The following is a 17,463-nucleotide window of genomic DNA, read 5'->3' as shown; positions in this document are numbered from 1 at the left end:
CCAAGGGACTCTCGAAAAAGAAAAGAAGGAATCGAGGCGCTAAAGAATGCAATGGCGGTCTTACCCCTGGCCAGCAGATGCGTCAAACGATAACAAAATGATGTCCTGCGCTCGATGGGTGGTAACGGCGTCTGGTTATATGTACTACAAAGTATTTTGCGACCGCTGATTTGTAATAATAATCTTTTCGTCACCAAAACAAACTGAATAATTATGGCATTCCAGCGAGAAGGTTCTCAGCATTTATAATGGAATTTGCCTGCCTACGGATTATTTTCCTCCACCAGGTTTCTTTTACGTTGCATTGCTCAGGACAGCGTATAGTAGCTCGATCCGGTTCCACGCTTCCCGCACTCAAGCGATGACTGACGCTCGACTCCACTATCCAACACGAGTCTGTATATTGTTGACTGTTATTATTGTGACTACTGTCCAATCTCGTTCCGGCGATAACCGAGGCCATACATGAAAATCGCACTAATGCAATGTCGCTCAGATTAGTCCTTGAAAAAGAATGTTCCTGGCGCATTCATCATCTGTTAAGGCCAGGCCATGTCGCGCCCTTGAGGACGTCACTTTTCGAGCCTCATTCGACACACCCTACGTAGGATCCCGAGAGAGAGCCGAGTGTTCTACCTACTTGCTGTGCAAATATATATAAAATGGATCATTCGTAGTCTATTATGCGGGTCATACAGTCATTCAAACACAGATACCAATGTACACAATTGCTTCCGTGGCGTTACTCGACAAATCTTATCAAAAACGCTCTCTACCACCATGATATTGGTCCCAGACCAGCCATCTGCATGGATCCCTGTATTCCGTTAGAGGGCATAATTCCAGAGTTCCAGTGATCTGTACGTACAATAATAGAATACGGAGGCTTGCGGTCGATTGGGGCGCCATCTCCAAGATCAGGAGCATTGGGAATCTGGTCATGCCATTCTTCCATTTCAACGCGGAAGCGGACAACTTCTCCTACGTCGAAGTAGAATGTCCCTTCTTCGTTTTCCCAGATCCAAACCTGGTCCTGGTAATCACTGCTTCACGTCAGCCGCGGTCAAGCGAAAAATTGTGGGAGACTCACAATCTAGCGCCATCCAGAAGGAGGTCTGGAGGTACCAAGATGTCGTTGAAGAATTCTACGCCGACTAGTGCCAGTGAATTAGCATACAGCGTCATCACAAAATGATCCATCGTTACTTTTTATGCCATGCTCAGTAGCGCTTGAGATCTTGCCCAGCACAATCTCTCCCCTGAATGGGCGAAACACGATAAGCCGGAACTTCACTGTAGTATATGTTAGTCGGCTAGATCATCATGAAAGATTGGGATGGAGACAGGGCTAGCTCACCGTTCACATTGACGAGCCCAGTGCCATGGCCGATCAGGCCGTCTGATGACTCTAACAGGTCATAGAAACCAATACAGAGCCCAATCTTCTGAATGACCTGCCAGTAAAGTCAGCAAACTGTTTTAAGAGACTAGGGTTGAAAACTTAAGGGACATCGAGATAGGCTTACTTTGTTGGCGTACTTTTCATTAATGTTGTCCTCGATAGCAACGGAACTATATTTTGAGAAATCCTCTGGGGAAATCTGAATAAGATCTGAGATGGTGGTCTTGCAACACCGGTAAGCATCTGTCCACCGTCTGGACTCGGTTGAGTCTACTCACAAGGATAAACATGATGTTGGAAGAGACCGCGGGAAAGCAGGCCCGAATTCTCGATTTTCAGGTGTCACAACGGAGAATAGGTTTGATTGAATGCGAATCCCATGTTCAGAATTCAATCCACAGGAGATTCAGAAACAGTTTAGATTAGAGCTCATCTGGCCATGCCGATACTTTTGTCTCGAGCTCAACGCCCAAAACCTCTAGCAGGACTCACGATGCCATGTCCTCCAGCCAATCGCAGCCGGAGAACCCGCTCAATTTTTTTTTTCTATCTGACCATTGAGCACGTGACCAGTCCAACTATTCCTTGCCATCGGAGCGGGCGAACTAATCGCATTGGACCCGCTTCATGAAGGGGACTTTTGAGCTGCAGAGCTTTGTCGCAACCGTTACAATGCTGTGAGGATGGAGTGCATGTTTTCTATCTCTGAAGATCGACCGAGATCTCCCCGCCATGAACCCTCAGGGATTCTCCTTCCCTCCCCCTCCGCCTCCGCCTCCTACACAACAACATTCGCCGCAACAACAGTACGCTCATAACAATGCTTTCACGCCGTATGGCCAGAATCACCATGGTCAACGGGGTAGCCGTGGGGGTGGTCAATTCAGGGGCCGTGGAAGAGCCTACGGGAATAGAGGTAGAGGAGGCCATTTCATGAGCTCCGATGCCAATCACTCTGGTGGCTACGCGGCAGCTCCTGCTGGATATGCGCCCATGACATACTCAGGGTACCCAGCTCAACATATGCCAAATCAACAAACAGGCATTCCGACACCGCATTATACGCAGCCGTCTTCACAGACTTTTTCGAATGCCATGACCGGGAGTACATTCGCCTCTACATCGCAATATCCGCAACCTGCCGTTAATGGCACGGCTTATCAGCATCAATCAGGCTATGGTACCACGTATGTAACACCTACTACACAACAATCACCTCCATACACCCAAACACATCCTGCTCATCAAAATGCTACGCCGTCGGTGCAGCCGACGATGATGGGCCCTCCTATCCGCTGGGGTTTCGAGGGAACAGGACAGTCAAGCTCGTTTTCAGGATTGCAGCGTCCCAACCAACGGGGACCGCGTCAGAACAACACCTACAATAATCAGAGCCCTCCCGGCAAACATGCGAACAAGCGCGACCACACGTCAGCATTTGGCAAGCCTCAGTCGACAGCTCCACGAGTTCCGGCGCCACCTCCGGTCCCTAGTTTCGGTAATCCTCTGCCTTTGAAACCACCCAAGCCGGTTGATTCGCAACGGAAACCCAAAAAGAAGAAGCGGAAGCACAACCAGCTAGGGTTAACCCCGAAGACTGAGGAGCATGAGTCCAGTGAGGAGGAAGATGACGCCGATGAGGAAACCAAATTGGCATCTGGTGGTCCAGGCACTGGCGTCGCATTGCAAATCACGTACAAAGGACGGACATCGAATCTGCAGACATCTGCAGATATCGCGGCTTGGATCGCAGAGCGCAAGAAGCGCTTCCCTACCCAAGCGAAGATTGAAGAGAAAAAGAAAGCTATGGAAGAAGCAAAGAAGGCGAAGAAGGCCAAAGAAGAAGCTCAGCGGCAGCAGAGGGAAGCTCGCAAGTCAGCGGCTACCCGTGCAAAGGACCAAGAAAAGAAAGAGCAGACTCGAGTCGCACTGGATCCCGCCGATGCAGCCGCGAAAGCCAAATTGAAGGCTGAGAAGTTACGACGCAAGCTAATGAAGGAGGAGAAACGGATAGCGCAAGCAGAGGCTGATGCCGAGCGCGCTCGCAAACTGGACGGGGGGCAAGGAGATTCACTGCCGACTGAACGAGAAGCCGATCAACTTGAAAAGAAAGAGGCCACAGCCAACGACGAACAAGCCGTTGGCGATTCGGCATCCGACGCGTCTGACGATAACGACTGGACTTCTTCAAGCGGGTCTGATCTGTCGTCCTCTGACTCTGATGAAAGTAGCGATGACGATGACGATGATTCTGCGCCGGAGCAAGCAACATCACGCCGGGAGGGGCCCGAACGGGTCGCGCCGCCGGCGCGCGACGAGAAGAAGCGTATCTGTCGGCATTTTGCCCGCAACGGCCGTTGTCCTCGAGGCAAGACCTGCAAGTTTGCTCACGAGAAGCCGGACCGTGGGACCAAGGCAAAACCAGTCGAGAACAAGGGACGAAAGGGACTCCTTGAAGCGGTAGGTGTCAAGTCATTATCGAAGCTGTTTTGTATTTATTTGAGCCCGGCTAACAGGACGTCTCCTAGCTCCTCGATCGCCAGAAAGAAGACGAGAACCGGAAACTGATGGAGACGATTATATGGCTAGGAGAGAACGGGCTGCTCGACGAACCGGCGGCTCAACAGGACGCCTCTTCACTCGTTCCGACCATCCAGACTGATGAGTCCGCGGCGCCGGTCGATGCGAGCGACATCCAAACCGGTAACGGGTCCACTACTGGCTCTGTGGGCGAGCAATGCCATCCTTCGGAAGGAACGGCGCGTGTATGAATCGACTTCTTGCCGGCGAGGTGTATTATGATACCATGTACATTACTTTTTCGTCTAAGTCCGCTAAAACAGGTGCTGAATTTTCCCGCTTTGGCTAAGAATTAGAACGGCCCTATGGAGCCATGGTAGCCCCTTAGTCCTCTTCCTCGGCCCTCTCCCTCGACCCTGGGGTCCGGCCAAGAGTCAATTTCTTGTCTCGACGTCTGAATTTGTTTTCTGCGCTGCAAGGATCGATTAACATCATTCCACCATTGTACCTGCATAATTATGAGACAATGATCGCCATAATGACCATCGGATTTGCGGCTCGTCAATCATCTACCCTCAGTCCCAGATCTCTCATTGACTCATTTTGATTATTTGTTGTCGAGCTGCGAGCGGAGACTGTTAAATTAGCCCTGCGATCCCCATTTCTGCCATTCGTCTATTGGACAGCTTATCACGGGTTTCTCCAGAGTAATTTTAGCCAGGGCCCAGATTAGCCTTTACAGAATTAGCGTACAGGATTAGTGTTTAGAGACAGACCCTGGGAAGTGACCACTGTAATCCCAATACAGTATTCGACCCGTCTTTTACCGGGTTGTTGCCCAATACTGAGTCGCTCCTTCCTAATGAGTTCTCGCTCTCCTCACCTCTGGCATCCAAGCTCTTAACGGTCATCGCCGTTGGAACCCGATCCATCGCCTAACCGCCTCGCTTCGACTACCACTCTGAGTACTAGTAGTCTTATCGCCATGCTTTGAATCAGCCGTGCAACCGGTGCAGCACACCGTTAATTGAGGGTCGAAAGTCCGTCTCCACAAACCAAAAATACCGCCGAACGGCTGCGATAGTGCTGCCTACCAAGGAACACACTTGGCTAGCTGGCTCAGCCCCCGTACAGAGTTCACGACACTCACGTTGCTGATACGCCGATACGGCCTTCTTTGGCTGGAAGCTCTCAAAAGACCCTTAGGCTAGAACCCGCCACCAACTCTGGCACATGAACGCCGGTGTGCATGGCTCAAAGGCTAGCGACTCAGGAAGACGGTAAGCCCGTCGAATCCCAATCAATTCTGGTCGCTTCGCCACTTTTCACTGGGCTCGCTCGAAATTACTCCGTCCCATCGGCCTGGACTACTATCTTTATCGCGTCTGGCCTCTTGCCTGGGTCCATGAGAACTGGGAACTGGGAAACTGCGAGCGGACGTCTGCGGATAGCAGACTTGTCTGAATCGTGAAGGCAACTACCAATTATAGAGGCAAGACAGGAAACGCGAGCAGAGAGAACAACTGCCCCTCATAGATGACATCCGAGCGCCGAGATGAAGGTCTATCGTTATTTTGGCCGGAGATTAGAAATGCGATCAATGCATCGCCAGAGTCAGTCATGCTGTTGGTCTTTCCTCCTTGCACGAGCGGCTAGCGGAAAACAGTTAGCTTGCAGCCCATTTACAAGTGGACCATGGGACCTGTGATTTTTGCGGTATGTTCCTGGTGCTAAGCCTGCTAGACTGGGGCTCTGTGCGTGCTAATTCTGCTGGCCTAACCTGAAGAAGCCGGAATTTGGAAGCGTCGCCTCCCCCGACGGACGGTGCTCTCCTTCCTCCTTTTCAACCTCCCACGCTCGCCGGTGCCTTCCCTTTTATTCTCTCTCTGATCGCCATTCCCGCTCGATTACAAGAGCCAGTCCTTCCTTTTAGTTGCTTTTTGGTCCTTTCGGTCCGGTGACACCTACCGTCCGCTCCTTCTTCAGTCGATTTATACCGTTCAGTCTCTCTTTGAGCCATCTTTGTTTCTTCTACAATTAATCTCCGCATCTATCTTCAGATCGGAATTACGCAGTCCACTTGGCACCGGCGCATCTGATACATTATTCTATATTCTCTTGATCCTCGTTAGAGACTATATCATATTCATCACATCATTTCAGTCGCCATGCGTTCTGTATTCTTCTTCGCACTCAGCGCCGTCGCTACTCTGGTTGCCGCGCGCGAAAACGCCTTCAACATCCCCAAAGATGGATATTCATTCACTGCTGGCGAGGCCACCACCTTGAGCTGGGAACCCAGCACTGAAGGAACCGTGACTCTCAAGCTCCAGCACGGCGAGGTCTTGACTTCCGATTCTGGCACCACCATTGCTTGTGGGTGCACCTGAGAGAAATCCCCGTCCTGCATGGGTACATGAGCTGACTAGACCTAGCTTCCATTCCTAACTCCGGAAGCTTCACCTGGAGCGTGCCTTCTGATATCGAGGATTACTCTGACTACACCATCGAGATCATCAGTGACTCTGACCCGGACGCCACCAACTATCTCCCCCGTTTCTCTGTTGAGGGCGCCGAGGAAGTGACCACTACTTCGTCTACGACCAGCACTGAGACGACCACAACCACCACGGAGACCTCTAGCAGTACCACGAAGACCACACTGACCACCACCACCACTACCACTACTGAGTCGATTACCTCCCCGACTCCGACTTCCACCTCTAGCGAGACCCCCAGCAAGACCCCCGCCAGCGCTACCTCAACCTCTACTGAGTCTTCCAGCACCAGCACCTCGTCCGAGTCTGCCACTGACAGCCCTACCTCGGTTCCTAACGTGAACGGTGAGGACGGTGACAACGCGGGTATGTCCAACCGCGTTTCCGGTGGCCTGTTGGTTCTTGCGCTTGGTGTTGCTGCTCTCGTCTAAGATTATCTTTGCGCTATAAGTCAGTTTTCTTTTCGTGGTGGGCCTGCTTCCTGGCATGCGCTACTGTGTATCATTTGGACACTTTTTTTTTTTTCTTCTTCTCACTCTTCTTCAGCTTCTTCATGCGTTGATGTGCAGGGATGTGCATGAACTGTATTGATATTATCATCCTCGTTCCAGCTTTTGCTTGGTTACGACTTTTTTGGTTGACCGTGAGTGTGTCCGCGGCAGCGTATCTGCTCACTGATTACCCGACTACCCGACTGCGTTGCCTATTGTGCTTGAAAACTTGGTTGTTGCACCGGTAATTGGCCTTGTCCGGCATGCATTATGTATATACGTATCCAGTAATGAATGTGCGACGTCACTTTTGAACTTGGCCAGCTGGTAGCCATTCACTCTGGCAAGAGAGACATGGTTCGAATAGCTACAGTAGAGAGCGAAAAGTAGGTAGACACTCCTCGGCCGTTTTTCCTGCGACGTACGTACGTCGTGGCACTAGAACAGACTCTTGTATCACCAACACACCATCGGCTCAGCCTAAACCACGCCAAGCTCAACGCAAGGAACGTTCATCTAAAACAAAAACGACAAGGAAACCGCAGATCTGTCATCCTCGCGTGTAACAGCACACGATACGGTGGCCGAAACGACGGAAGCCCTACTTCTGAGCTCGCTACGTAGGCTCGCCTCGCTACCTACCTACCTATGTCGCGATATACGGCTGTTACAGTAAAGTTGTATAAGCCTGTCCCAGTGGCAATGACTGCTATGGTGGGGTCAAAGAGTGATTCTGGCATTGAGATAGTGCATGACTTATTCCCGCCACATGGCACACCCTCCTATGAGGCGAACTCGACTTGGAATCGCTCAGACTGGATGAGATGAACTGAATGGATGAGTATTCGGAAGGCACGGGCTGTAGTTCATGTTGCTGATGAAAGACGGAGCACATACTAAACGCTCAACGTTACTTGCTGGATAGCATAGGCGATCCAAAGACGAGGTTTGTGGTTAGGTGCGTAGGCAAGTACGTGAGTATGTAGGGTTGGCAGCCATCAAGGCGGATAATTGGTGTAGCGGGATTGAAGTCAAAACTCGATGAAGCAATTGACTTAAGCGTGCGTTGCTGAGTCGAAGGGCTGATAGAAGATAAGATAGCTGATTACGGATCTAAGGACATCATAAGTGGATAACAATTGTATTCGCGCTCTCTTGGTAGATCATCGCCTATCCAGCGGCGATGCCAGTATAACGATAACAAATTAGAGTGGACATTAAGTTCAGACACGATCACGGACCAGCCATAAATCTCCGACTTGGCTTGTGCTGAATACGGGCGCTCGCGTGCGAAAACAGAAGACCAAAAACGAGGAGACGAGAGAAGGAATTATGCCGTAGCAGCCCACTGCGGAGTAACACGTTTAAGGAACTTCATGAACTTGAAGAACCCCACAGCATGCTCTACATTACCGTAAGGGTCGATGACACGCTCGGGGAACGCGATGCCCGCACCATGCAGGCCGGGGATAACTCGGCCGTGGCGGTCGGTGAAGCCACCGAAGCTCGAATCCCACTGGAGGTCATCCGGAGAAAGTGGGGAGCTGTTGATCGAAAGCTCCGGAAGCGGATCACGGGTGTACCCGATAGCCTGGGTGATGTGTGTGCAGGAAGGGAGATGGCGTTGATATTGCGCTGTTTCCTTACTCTGGCCACCGGCGCAGTCGATCTTGGTGATGTATCGGCCTGCTTCTGATGTCGGCAGCACACTGTCTTCTAGCTGTTGGCGGGCAAAGTCGGCAGCACGGCCCTTGAGACCTGTGTTGTCGCGAAGAATCCAACCGTCCATATACTCGGCATACCGGAGAGGATGGCGGGTGAACCACTTGATGCGGAGATGTGGGTGGGAAGTACGACCCAAGTCGTAGAGATTGAGTAGGGCTAGGACGGCGCTGTGTGATGCGCCCACTACTGCAACGGTCGTTGGCTGGTTTTGAGGGAGGGCTGAAGCAAGCTCGCTTGGTTTCAACACTACGTCTAGGTCGAGTCTCTGAATGGCGTTTGCATCAACTGGAATAGGAGTTTTTGTCGGAGATGACCCCGTGCAGAGAATCAATCGGGGTGTCATGACTTCCATTTCATTCAAGGAGTCCGTATCTTGGATCCGTACTATCCATGAACGTGTCTAAAAGACGCCAAGAGAAACGTCAGTTATGCTGCTACTTATATCTGTCCATTCGGTAGTGGAAAAGCTGGTGAGGCTCAACTGACTTGATCTAGATTGGCCGCGGTAACATGGCCGCGGCAGGCATGCACCTGGTCCATCTTTACGAGGCCTTCAATCAAAGCTCTAGCAACATCGGCCGCATGGTGGAGATGGCAGGTTTTGTCCTGATCGAGCTTCGCCATGGTGGTGAAAGCATTTGGAATACGTGTGCTGTTGATGACAGACCGAAAGGGCTGAGTCGCCGTTGCATACGCTTGGAACAATGCCACTTTGGTGTTGCTGATCGAACCCAAGCCCGGTCAGCCTGGAGAGCTTCTTATCTAACGTGGGCAAACGCCAGCTATCAAATTACAGAAACACGAACCTTGGGACTTCACGATACTTCAGATTTACGCGGCCGCCCTGGAAAAGAGGGTCGACCCAGACGATGTTCCCAAGTTGTTTCTCAAGGAGATTGCCAACGACCGCTAATCCAGCTGGGCCGGCTCCAACAACCACGGCGGCGCATCTCGGCGGAGGACCCATTGTTCTGCGCGTACTGAGAACGTACTGAGAACGGAAAGTGTAAACTGACCGAGTAGTCTCGATCAGAGGGATATCACAAAAAACAGTTTTTGAGGAAAAGCGAACAGATTCTACGTGAAAGCACGCAGAGAAAACCACAGTGTCAAGATGAGAGCCCAGAACCAAAAAATAAGCCAAGGAGGGGATGGCGGGCATTTATGGCGGAGAGCGCAGTTTAGAAGTGAAACCAGTCGCCGACATAACTGATCACGGGGTTACCAGATTCCAACGTATGGGCCGATAGGAGGGGTCGCGAGTCGCCGAAGCTGCAGAGGACCACACGAGACACAGAAAGAGCGACCGGATTGACGATACGAGGCATGTCGGCGGCCAGATTCGCTTCTCGGGCGAGAGGTCGGTGACGGCGGTCAGGCCGCGCGGTGTAGATAGTTGCTCATTGAGCCGTCGCTTTTTGCTGGATTCCCAAGTCTAGTGCATCAGACAACGGACGATAAGAGCGTGATTCGCCGACTGACGGGCTCGAACGCAGGACAGAGACGATTTTCCTTCTCGTTGTTGCGCAAGCTGCCCCACACTTTCGAACCTCGGGCGACCTTCTCCAAGGCCGGTTTGCGTCGGCGGTCACAACATGGTCAAGCCTAGGGTTGAGCGGCGCTGGGCGACGAAGGGTGGGAGATAAGGTGCATTGCGGTCAAAAGAGAGCGCAATCAGCGACTTTCAGGTCGATTCAGGCCATGATCTGGGGCAAAAGAGAGAAAACTTCTAGTCGAAGGACATGAGCGCACCTGTTCTTTTAATATGGGCCCAGGTGAGGCCCAAGCTGGGTCTTGGCGAAATTGCGTGCTTTCGCTGCCTCAGGCACTAAGGCTAGTACCAGTACTAATGGGGTGACGGGTTGGCTGTATACTCCATCGAGATGCAGCTTGGAGCTCGATGTGAAGTGGTATGATATGATGGTTTTGGTTAGACTGTCTACCCGGTAACTAGAAGGCTGCCAGTGATCAATATATGATCAATTTATTTGAGTCATTATCATAAACTACCCGGGAATTAGCTATACTATTTCACGGAGTAAACGTCCAGACTATACAGCCCAAAATACCTGCACCGAAACATCATCCACATAATTTCGCCATCCTGGAAATCGTGCTCGTGCCCATATTATTATAGAATCCCCGATTTCCATCTCTCGAACTTGCTTCCCGCCCAGAGTGTCCCGTCCTCTGCCCGTCTCACGTGCGATATCCTCTGCCTCTTGAGAGTCAGCCGCAACGTCATCTAGATAGTGCCAGATAATATTATGCCGTTTTGCTTCATATATTCGAGTGCGGTTGCGCTGTAGTGCATTATTTCTTGGAAGCAGCAGAGGGTCATTGGGACCAAAATGCTGTGGCCTCATATCTGTGGGGTTCATCTTTTCATTCATGGCACTCTTCTGTGATGGCTTATGCGCTTGATGGATTACCTCGGCGTCAAACCAGGTGCAGGTGTGCTCATAGGGAGATGGGTTATTTGGACCAGCCAAATGACGTTCAGTGTAGCCGCCTTGATCATGAGAGAGAATTGAGAAGACTATCTTTCGGCATGGGTGAACAGTCCTGTGCGGAAGGAGCTTAGGTTGGGGTGTTTCCAGACTCTGCAGCTCGTTAGAGGATAATTCAGCCCAAGAGGAGCAAGAATGGAGCATTAATCGCTTTCGTCTAAACTTACCTTCTCATCATAACAAAGAGGGCTCGTACAAAGCACCGCTTGGTCCAAATCTTTTTCGATCCTTCTAGCTTTATCCAACTTGACCTTCATTGACGGCCAGTATTCAGCGGCGTCCACAATCATATCCACCACCTCCGCTGGAAGCCCTTTTGGCTGTACCTTCCAGAGCAGAAGGTGCCGGACCCTGATAGCATCAGAGATGCTAGGATAGAACTGATTCTCTAGTTGTTGGTAATCTGTCTCTCCCTCTGGTGGTTCGTTGCTCCTGCTCGGCGCAGGCCGCATAGGATGTCGACCCCTAAATGGAAGGCGAACAAACATCCTTCTGCCGTGACACTGTTCAGAGATGGCAAATGGTGCTTTGTTTGTCTAAGATTGTTGGGATGCTGGAATCAGGAGTCTCCAGTGTTTTGACTGGTCGTCTCGAGCTGCCAAGCACCAACTTTAACTGTTTTCTCGAACCTCGAGTCTGGTGCGTTAGGTACGGTATAGTGTAGGTTCCACTGCCCCGCGTTTTCGGCTCAAAGAGTTGGAGCGGTCCTGTCGGGTCTAGAAATCGTTGGAGCAGTATTCCATCAATAGAGACAGTTCGCTAGTTATATGGCAGAGATTAGATACAAGCCACAGAAGGGTTCAGCGGCTTTGATAGGAGTATCTTCAGCTGATTGATGTTTACCTTGGCGTCGAATGACGTCATGTGCTACCTAGGTATTGCAGCTTTACGGAGTTCTACCCAGTTAGACTGTCCAGAGTTCAATGTTGAATACGGCCGCTTTGATATATTCATGCAATGCCTCTTTCTGATATCTTAGTTTACAATCGCAAATGAGCTCCGACCCCTACTTCCCTATTTTCGCCTTTTTGCCCCCAGCAGCTTTATAGGCCGCAGCACGCTTCTTGCTTCGACTATCCTTTTTGGCCTTGGAGCCGCGACTCTTCGTCCGCACTCGAATGCGCGATGACCCATCTGCTGTTGCGCGGTTGCCCTCGAATACTAGGGAGCTCTGGGAAATCGACTTCTTGGCCGCCGCCTTCAACCGAGCCTCACTTGACCTTCCAAGCAACTTCCCAGCACGGCCTTGTAGTGTCCGATCCGACCCCTTAGGTGCACCGGGGTTCTCAACAGACTTCTTGGCTACCTTCTTCGCTCTCACAACGCGAAGCTTTCGTGGTAACAATGGGGGAAACCTCTTGTCGTTAAGCAGAAGAGCCTCCTCGACACAGTTCTGGTCGTAGAATTGAACATATGCGAATCCTTTTCCAACACGAGTGGATCGGTCACGGACTACCCGCACAGACTCAACATTGCCTCGGCCAGCAGGACCACTCTGTGAACCTTTGGTGTGAGCATTGAATGTACGCCATAGACCCTCCTCCACGTCAGCCGGGGGTCGGTTTTTCTTCTTTTTCTCGCCTTCTTCGGTGCCGGTTTCGTTGTCGATGAAGTCGAGATTTCCGACGAAAACGCAGCGCTTATGGTCGACCTTGGCGGGATGCGCCACGTTATCGACGCGCAGGTGTCGATCTAAGACAATGGTACCGTTAAGTGCCACGGGAGCTTTCTTCGCAGCTTGAGCGGTGCTATAGACAGCGTATGCGTTGGTGCTGGGCGTAGTATCATCATGAATCTCCTGCTTGGCGAATGCAGCGCGCTTGGGTATCTTGCCGCCGCTGGCAAATGCAGTAGACCGGAAACGTATCGATTCTATCTTGTGGGGACCCGTAGACTCAGGAAGTGTCGAGAGGAATGACGAAAGATGCTTCATCAACTCTTTCTTAGCCGACTTCGACGTGATTGCCTTTGTAGACACGTTACCCAAAAATACGGTTCGATTCGACTTGGCGAGCTCATCATCATCGTTGCCAGCACCAGCTAGGGCTTCGTGTTTAGGAATATCCACACCTTCATCCTCCGACTCGGCGTCTTCGGATTGTGGGCTCTCCTTTTCACCGTCTTCGCTCTCCTTTCCCAGGGAGCTTGACCGTTCTGCTCGACGCTTCTTCTGTTCCTTCTGCTCTTCCTTTGCTAGTCGACGCATGTACGATTCTTCAAGATCTTCCCCGGCAGCTCGCTTTCGTTTCCGACTTGGCGGCTCCGGGACAGCCTGGACGGCCTCTTCAGCAGCATCAGGCGACTCCGGCGCATCATCCATGGACTGATCTTCGGCGGCAGAATCATTGTCCGCACTTGGTGATTCCTCCTCATCTTTCCCAACATCAGTTTTCTTCGTCTTCGGAGCAGCGCCCAGACGAGGTACTTCCGGAACCTTTACTGGTCCGGCCTATTTCAAAGATTAGCAACATGTCACTGAAGGCTTGAAGCATTGACGGCTAAGACACGCCCTATTACGCACACTCTGTTCAAACAGTGAAGCCAATGAAGGATCCACGGAGGCGTTTCCGCCCAAGAAAGGCAGCGAGCCTGCGCTCTCTGTCGCAGGCGCCTCCTTTTGTGACTTAGACTTCTTGCCCATTTGGGAATTCGGGTAGACACAAAGCGAAATTCCCGATTAAGCCAGAGATCCAAAAGAAAAAAATATAAAAAAAATAAAAGCTAGAAGAAAATTCCGCGGTGCATGTTAATGCGCGATATTATCTAGAAATCTTTGCTCGTCTTTTTTCCATACCGCCTTTCCTCCTCGGCGCTGATTAGTCACAGAATACACCGCCTTCGAGACGCGGCTGCGGACAGAACAGCACTCTGACTCTAGGTTCAAGAGTGTTGAGGAAAGAATGACAATTTCGTAGATACTGTGATAGGCCGTAGAACATGGAGTAGTCTGACTCGATTGAGCTCATTTCAGCTTTCCTTCAAGTGCGATGACATGATCGCCTTTTAGGCGGTGTATGCTTGCGGGAATAACGCCGGCAATTAGCGGCCACTCGCGATCCGCTTGAGCGCAGTTCTTCGCTCTCCTCCTCTTCCGTTGTCTGCAGAGCACAGCACCACCATTGCTTCCAGTCTCCTCTTCTGACCTTTGTTTCGACCAACTTTGCTCCCATCCTTCGTTCTTCTTGCCGCTTATCGGTCTTTTTTGGCCTTGCTGTTTAACTACCTCGATTTCCATGCGGTCCATTCTCCTGCTGCGCTGCACTGTTGTACTGCCTGCTTCCTGAAAGCGCCCGTCCTCTCCATCGGCGCCCTTCCCTCCTCGAACTTTTCGATACTTTCGACCGCCCTGCTCCTTGCGTACTTGATAACTTATATACACATCCGCTCAAGTACCACCTGTGAATTTGCGTACTTGAGCCATTTAACTCCGCGACCGTGGTTCTAGGGAGTGTCGTGCTCAGTCGCGGCAAGCTGGGTACAGCACAAGTTTACTAATAGCGCATTGTTGGATGGTACGTGATTCAGCTCTTACATCCTTGCTTTTTCATGATGCATACCTTCAGCGACATCACATGGAGCAGCTCTAAAACAGAGACCTGTGGTGGCGTGGTTGGGCCTGGCTGGCGATTTACGTCCTGTCGATGATGAACCCGTTTCTGGGATGTGATCAATCTCCGCACCGCCTTTGCTGGAGTCCCCCCTCCCCCAAACGCTCCCTCCCGCTCTTCGCGTCCTTTTTGCTCTTCTATTATACCGAAGTCCGGTTTCTTCAATTTAACTATCATAATGGCATTCTTACTGACCTTTTTCTCTGATTGATTTAGGTTGTGGCCGCGCTTTAGGATCTTCCCCTCCGCCCGCCTCTTCCCCCACAAGCACTTCAGCACATCTCCGCAAAACATTCACCGAGTTTCACTTCTCTTATACCCACGTTGATATAGATCCCGCGAACACGACCCTGTTGTTCCCTATGGAGGTGGCAGAAACCAGAGAGCCTACCACGGTTGGTGCGCCTAACGGCACTGACGAATCCGTCGTCAATGGCGATCAGAACCTACTTTACCAGGATTCGTTACTCGATGACGGACGATCGAGCAGTCTGAGCGAAATTGATGATGTGTTAGAAAACATGCCGTCTGATTACGAGTCGCCAAAGCCAGAGAAGATTGCTACAGAGAACGATTCAGAGGCAGAAACAGAGCGCATCGACGACTCTCCAAACAACTACCGCACCAGGACAAATATCGTGTTAAGCGCAACCAGTTACGGTCCCAGTCCCAGCAAATTAGTTCACTCGACCACTTACGACGACGTGGAGGAGGACGACGTTCATCCGGCAGATGAGTCGCCAAGCAAACCTCGCTCGAAAAATGATCGTACCGTAGATAGCGTCGAGGAAATTCAGGAGCATGGAGACTCTACCTTGTCTGATAGCGCTGGGAAGAAAAGAAAACGCCCTGAGTCCGGAGATGAACTGATCTCCGAGCTTGATGAAGATGATTTCCCGCCGCACAAGCGCCGTGGCTCAGTCAAAAGCGACCTTAGTGATCCACCTCCAGATTTGGCCCTTACTCCAGAGCCGATTGAGGAAGAAGTACCCAAAGTGAATCAGGAGGATACCTTGGCCGATGATATTCCTGAATCCGATCTACCTTCAGCTCCGACGAAAAGCAAGAGAACCAGAAAGGGTAAACGGAAAGGACGCAAAACTAGAGACGTTGACGATGATATCGATAGCGGCGCTGTTGAAATGGGTGCGGAGGTTGATGATACACCTGCGGACGAGGATGCGGCGGACCGTCCAGACGATGCTGATGATGGTGAAGTTGCCGCCAAACTAGAAGAAGAATGTAAGTTACTTTGATGCGCCTATTAAAGCACAGCTAATCGCGTTGCACGCAGCAGCCAAAAGGACATCGGCTATGGACTCTCTGGCAGTCTTGGAGAGAGAATTCGCGACTCTCCGTGACAAGTATGGTCCACCTCGTATCGAAACCTGCCGAACATCGTGCTGACAAGGTTATTCTTTCAGGATTTACGACGAAAGAATATCCAAGTTGAACCGTGAATTGGATATGCTCAAAGGTCCCAATCCGACACATCCAGAGCTTCTGCGCCAACTTGAGTGTATCAAAGGGTATCGCGACGCTAAGATCAAGTACGAACACACTTTGTTCCATTATCGCCTTAAGTCCTTGCTCAATAAGAGCCAAGCCGAGCGCGCCCAGGCACATAGCACGTACTTTCAACGGGCCCGCGACATTCGTGAACATCACTCGAGTGCTATTAGCAAGCAATTCTACTCGATTCAGCATGATCGTTTCAAGACGGATGATGTGAGCCCTCAATATTACATTCCATTCCCGACACGCCGTTCCCAACAGATCGCGCATCAAACTGCATACAATCAAGAGGTGTCCGTATTGGCGGGAGTTGCGAAATATGTTGGTTTTCCAGCCGCCCCATCGCTATCATCTGCGCGGCCAGCGGAGCTTGACGAGGATTTGGAAAAGATGGGCGTAAGTTTAACATAGTTTCTTTAAGGCTTTAAGGAAAGCTGGCAGACTAATCTCAACTGTTAACGCAGATATCTTTTGAAACGAAAGCTCCTGCGTCTCATCATCAGCCAACAATAACCCGAGCCACCATACCAAGCATGTCATCAAATGTTCATCCCACATCCGCCGAGGAAGCTTTCCTTGAACAGACCCCTTGGGCAAACCCACAGCATCCTTATCATCAACATCAGAATCTGTCCCATAGACCGCAGAATCGTATTATGGACAATTCCCGCATGTCTGCGTTCGCTACGCCAGCAGGTCAGATGCGCGTGGTGGACGTCAACGCTCCGAATGGATCTGCCTCGACAATCGCGGAGAATTCTTCTGCCAACAATACACCTTACGGCTTGGAGCAAGACAATTCAACGGCGGCTACCAAGCCGTATCCTGATTACGATGCGAGGCTCCGGTCTCTCAGTTCTTCACCCACTGATGTTCGGAAACCTCACCCAGCTATGTATACCTCCCTCGATCACCGACCACCTCAAGGTATCCCGCGAAATCCTGGATACTTATCCCCTCCTTCTCGACTCGTCTTTGGATCCGCGCCGAAACGGGATACATCACCGTCCTTATCGTCCAAGCCCGTCAACTCCCTACATCAACCGGCAGCAATGCTAGGAAGCACAAGTCAAAATCAAATGGCTGCTCGATAGACTATTGCTTATTTTGCGACGAACCTATTGGCATACTATCGGCATGTAACATGCTCCTATTTCTGTACAGGGCCTGGCTTAAGGTGTTTGTTTAGATTGC

At 51.1% G+C, this 17,463-nt stretch overlaps 7 protein-coding genes across 7 annotated transcripts; 3 read left to right on the top strand and 4 right to left on the bottom strand.

Moving 5' to 3' along the window:
- Window positions 1-676: 676 nt before the first annotated feature.
- On the bottom strand, window positions 677-1,917 carry BDW70DRAFT_83676 (DNA-directed RNA polymerase III subunit RPC25). The gene is made up of 7 exons (XM_073744984.1): window positions 1,681-1,917; window positions 1,527-1,625; window positions 1,358-1,454; window positions 1,207-1,293; window positions 1,091-1,154; window positions 869-1,043; window positions 677-817 (listed from the first exon to the last, which is right to left on the bottom strand). The coding sequence occupies exons 1-7, from the start codon at window positions 1,690-1,692 to the stop codon at window positions 773-775; spliced, it is 579 nt and encodes a 192-aa protein (XP_073600009.1). The 5' UTR covers window positions 1,693-1,917; the 3' UTR covers window positions 677-772.
- BDW70DRAFT_83689 (CCCH zinc finger protein) lies at window positions 1,681-4,409 on the top strand. The gene is made up of 2 exons (XM_073744985.1): window positions 1,681-3,862; window positions 3,931-4,409. The coding sequence occupies exons 1-2, from the start codon at window positions 2,135-2,137 to the stop codon at window positions 4,171-4,173; spliced, it is 1,971 nt and encodes a 656-aa protein (XP_073600008.1). The 5' UTR covers window positions 1,681-2,134; the 3' UTR covers window positions 4,174-4,409.
- A 1,323-nt stretch (window positions 4,410-5,732) lies between these two features.
- BDW70DRAFT_128652 (GPI anchored serine-threonine rich family protein) lies at window positions 5,733-7,232 on the top strand. The gene is made up of 2 exons (XM_073735466.1): window positions 5,733-6,298; window positions 6,358-7,232. The coding sequence occupies exons 1-2, from the start codon at window positions 6,091-6,093 to the stop codon at window positions 6,849-6,851; spliced, it is 702 nt and encodes a 233-aa protein (XP_073600007.1). The 5' UTR covers window positions 5,733-6,090; the 3' UTR covers window positions 6,852-7,232.
- Window positions 7,233-8,241: 1,009 nt separating this feature from the next.
- BDW70DRAFT_147454 (uncharacterized protein) lies at window positions 8,242-9,603 on the bottom strand (the record flags this gene model as incomplete). Its single annotated transcript, XM_073738720.1, has 3 exons — window positions 8,242-8,901; window positions 9,123-9,357; window positions 9,443-9,603. The coding sequence occupies 3 exons, from the start codon at window positions 9,601-9,603 to the stop codon at window positions 8,242-8,244; spliced, it is 1,056 nt and encodes a 351-aa protein (XP_073600006.1).
- Window positions 9,604-10,622: 1,019 nt separating this feature from the next.
- BDW70DRAFT_128646 (uncharacterized protein) lies at window positions 10,623-11,934 on the bottom strand. The gene is made up of 2 exons (XM_073735465.1): window positions 11,314-11,934; window positions 10,623-11,239 (listed from the first exon to the last, which is right to left on the bottom strand). The coding sequence occupies exons 1-2, from the start codon at window positions 11,632-11,634 to the stop codon at window positions 10,688-10,690; spliced, it is 873 nt and encodes a 290-aa protein (XP_073600005.1). The 5' UTR covers window positions 11,635-11,934; the 3' UTR covers window positions 10,623-10,687.
- A 146-nt stretch (window positions 11,935-12,080) lies between these two features.
- On the bottom strand, window positions 12,081-13,821 carry nop12 (rRNA-processing protein NOP12). The gene is made up of 2 exons (XM_073735464.1): window positions 13,668-13,821; window positions 12,081-13,595 (listed from the first exon to the last, which is right to left on the bottom strand). Exons 1-2 carry the CDS (start codon window positions 13,785-13,787, stop codon window positions 12,153-12,155), a joined length of 1,563 nt encoding a protein of 520 aa, XP_073600004.1. The 5' UTR covers window positions 13,788-13,821; the 3' UTR covers window positions 12,081-12,152.
- Window positions 13,822-14,617: 796 nt separating this feature from the next.
- On the top strand, window positions 14,618-17,447 carry BDW70DRAFT_83556 (uncharacterized protein). Its single transcript, XM_073744983.1, has 5 exons — window positions 14,618-14,658; window positions 14,971-15,996; window positions 16,052-16,118; window positions 16,179-16,665; window positions 16,734-17,447. Exons 2-5 carry the CDS (start codon window positions 15,117-15,119, stop codon window positions 17,361-17,363), a joined length of 2,064 nt encoding a protein of 687 aa, XP_073600003.1. The 5' UTR covers window positions 14,618-14,658; window positions 14,971-15,116; the 3' UTR covers window positions 17,364-17,447.
- Window positions 17,448-17,463: the final 16 nt, after the last annotated feature.

Source organism: Aspergillus foveolatus, assembly GCF_047715535.1.
Source record: "Aspergillus foveolatus strain CBS 279.81 unplaced genomic scaffold BDW70scaffold_4, whole genome shotgun sequence".
NCBI classification, from domain to species: Eukaryota; Fungi; Ascomycota; class Eurotiomycetes; order Eurotiales; family Aspergillaceae; genus Aspergillus; species Aspergillus foveolatus.
The sequence above is the reverse complement of the archived record's forward strand: the minus strand, read 5'-3'. Positions and strand labels throughout refer to the sequence as shown.

Coding starts and splice junctions, on each gene's coding strand:
- BDW70DRAFT_83676 (XM_073744984.1), bottom strand. Junction 1,294..1,357: donor TGGGCTCGTCAATGTGAACG/GTGAGCTAGCCC, acceptor CATATACTACAG/TGAAGTTCCGGCTTATCGTG. Junction 1,044..1,090: donor CTTCTGGATGGCGCTAGATT/GTGAGTCTCCCA, acceptor GACGTGAAGCAG/TGATTACCAGGACCAGGTTT.
- BDW70DRAFT_83689 (XM_073744985.1), top strand. CDS start 2,135: ATGAACCCTCAGGGATTCTCCTTCCCTCCCCCTCCGCCTCCGCCTCCT. Junction 3,863..3,930: donor GAAAGGGACTCCTTGAAGCG/GTAGGTGTCAAG, acceptor GACGTCTCCTAG/CTCCTCGATCGCCAGAAAGA.
- BDW70DRAFT_128652 (XM_073735466.1), top strand. CDS start 6,091: ATGCGTTCTGTATTCTTCTTCGCACTCAGCGCCGTCGCTACTCTGGTT. Junction 6,299..6,357: donor TTCTGGCACCACCATTGCTT/GTGGGTGCACCT, acceptor GACTAGACCTAG/CTTCCATTCCTAACTCCGGA.
- BDW70DRAFT_128646 (XM_073735465.1), bottom strand. CDS start 11,634: ATGTTTGTTCGCCTTCCATTTAGGGGTCGACATCCTATGCGGCCTGCG. Junction 11,240..11,313: donor CTCTTTGTTATGATGAGAAG/GTAAGTTTAGAC, acceptor AACGAGCTGCAG/AGTCTGGAAACACCCCAACC.
- nop12 (XM_073735464.1), bottom strand. CDS start 13,787: ATGGGCAAGAAGTCTAAGTCACAAAAGGAGGCGCCTGCGACAGAGAGC. Junction 13,596..13,667: donor CTTCACTGTTTGAACAGAGT/GTGCGTAATAGG, acceptor TCTTTGAAATAG/GCCGGACCAGTAAAGGTTCC.
- BDW70DRAFT_83556 (XM_073744983.1), top strand. CDS start 15,117: ATGGAGGTGGCAGAAACCAGAGAGCCTACCACGGTTGGTGCGCCTAAC. Junction 15,997..16,051: donor CGCCAAACTAGAAGAAGAAT/GTAAGTTACTTT, acceptor TGCACGCAGCAG/CCAAAAGGACATCGGCTATG. Junction 16,666..16,733: donor AGGATTTGGAAAAGATGGGC/GTAAGTTTAACA, acceptor CTGTTAACGCAG/ATATCTTTTGAAACGAAAGC.